The 1714-nt window shown below is 58.2% G+C and overlaps 1 protein-coding gene across 1 annotated transcript; it reads right to left on the bottom strand.

The window, feature by feature from the left end:
• Positions 1–78: 78 nt before the first annotated feature.
• On the bottom strand, positions 79–1179 carry LOC109911418 (somatostatin receptor type 5-like). Its single transcript, XM_020510719.2, has one exon. The coding sequence runs from the start codon at positions 1177–1179 to the stop codon at positions 79–81; it is 1101 nt and encodes a 366-aa protein (XP_020366308.2).
• Between the last annotated feature and the right edge of the window lie 535 nt (positions 1180–1714).

Raw genomic sequence — 1714 nt, 5'->3', positions numbered from 1 at the left:
GAAGGGGGCTGGGATAGGGTTGTAGGTGTCTGTGGGTTGGGGTAGGGAGGGCGGGGGTTGGGAAAGGGAGAACCGCAGCTATCTGAAGTCACACTCCGCGCCGCCCGCCGAGAGGGTGCCTGAGGTCTCGGTGCCGCTGTGTAGCCTTTGAGCTCCGGGGCCGGTGCTGTTGTCCATCGGCAGCTTGGTCCTTAGCGGCCAGCGGGGGCAAGGAGGCCCGGACCAGCGTCTCCAGAAGCTGCCGGACAGGCCGATGTAAAGGAGGGGGTTGGCGCAGCTGTTGGAGTAGGAGAGGGCGACCAGCAGCTGGAAGAGACGGCGGAGAGAGGGGCTGCCTGGTTTGGTGAGCCACACCAGGCACAGGTTGATGGTGTAGAAGGGCAGCCAGCAGAGAGTGAAGGCCAGGACCATAGCTAGCACCATGGTGGTGAGCCTCCTCTCGGGGTAGGCAGCGTGACTCCTCTTGAGCCTCAGCAGCAACAGGAGGCAACACAGCGAGATGATGCTGAAAGGCAGGAGAAAGCCCAACACAAAAGTGTAGAGGATAAAGGCTGCACTCCAGGTAGACACAGGCTCCGGCCAACTGACCATGCAGCGCCCAGGGTTCCCAGTCACCTCGGAGTAGATGGCCATGGGCAGCACTGGGAGCAAGGACAGAGTCCAGAGGCTGGCACTGACCCACTTTGCCAACCTGGGGCTCCTCCAGCGGCAGTATCTCAGCGGCTGTGCCACCGCCAGGTACCTGTCTAAGCTCAGCACCGTGATGCAGAAGGCGCTGGCGAACTGGTTGACCCCGTCCAGGAGCATGACCAGGCGGCACAGGGCTCCCCCGAAAGTCCAGCGCCGCAGGGCGAGCTGCACGGCCAGGAAAGGTAGCCCCAGCATGAACAAGCCGTCCGCCACCGCCAGGTTCAACACATAGACGCTGGCCACCGTGCTGGCCCGAGCCGGCTGTGCAATGCTGTAAATAACCAGCGAGTTAGCAGCCAGGCCCAGCACACACAACACGCAGTAAACAGAGGCCAGCAACAACTCCCAGTCCCCGGGCTGAGCCATATCCTCCAGCTCCTGGCTACCGTCCACTAACCACAGTCCATCCGAGATGTTGCCTGCAGCTTCCCAGTAGAACACATCAGCATCCTCTCTGAGGGCAGATGGGGTTCTTTCAGAATGGTCCATCCTTTTGTTTGCTGGGATTTTTTTCTCTCTCTCTGTCCGTCCGTTGGTCAATACACCAGAGTCAAGCTGAGTGTCTGAGGCGGGGTCTGTACATCAACCTGGGTTAAGGAGGTTCCAGCAGGAGAGTGGACACTATCTCAGTTCCCGGCTTCTGCTCGCTGCTGTGCTCCGTTAGCTTCTTCCAGCGGTTGCTGCAGCTACATCTGCTCGCTGTTCCCATGGCTGAACTCCTGTTTCCATCATCACTCTCTCTCTCACACAGTTTCCAACCATACCGGGTATTAAATTACTTTGTCCACGGCCATTAGTTCAGGCACAGCGCCCACTACAGCAGATCCATTCACCTCGGGAGAAGTTTACTCCTTTAGTCAGGAGCTCGCCTAGTTCACCAACTCTTCCCTCTCCCGCTCCACAGGTTCACTGTCGACACCAACATTTATTTAAACTCACAGCGTTCACTCCACAGAACAGATTGGCTTGTCAAGTCCTGGCTCTCCAAACTCCAATCTCTTCACATATTCATAAGCAGCGGAAT

This window comes from Rhincodon typus, chromosome 23, assembly GCF_021869965.1.
Source record: "Rhincodon typus isolate 14 chromosome 23, sRhiTyp1.1, whole genome shotgun sequence".
Classification (NCBI taxonomy): Eukaryota; Metazoa; Chordata; class Chondrichthyes; order Orectolobiformes; family Rhincodontidae; genus Rhincodon; species Rhincodon typus.
Note: the sequence above shows the minus strand (reverse complement) of the source record. Positions and strands in the feature narration are given on the sequence as shown.

Excerpts from the sequence above, each read along its gene's own strand:
- LOC109911418 (XM_020510719.2), bottom strand. The coding sequence starts at position 1,179 with ATGGACCATTCTGAAAGAACCCCATCTGCCCTCAGAGAGGATGCTGAT.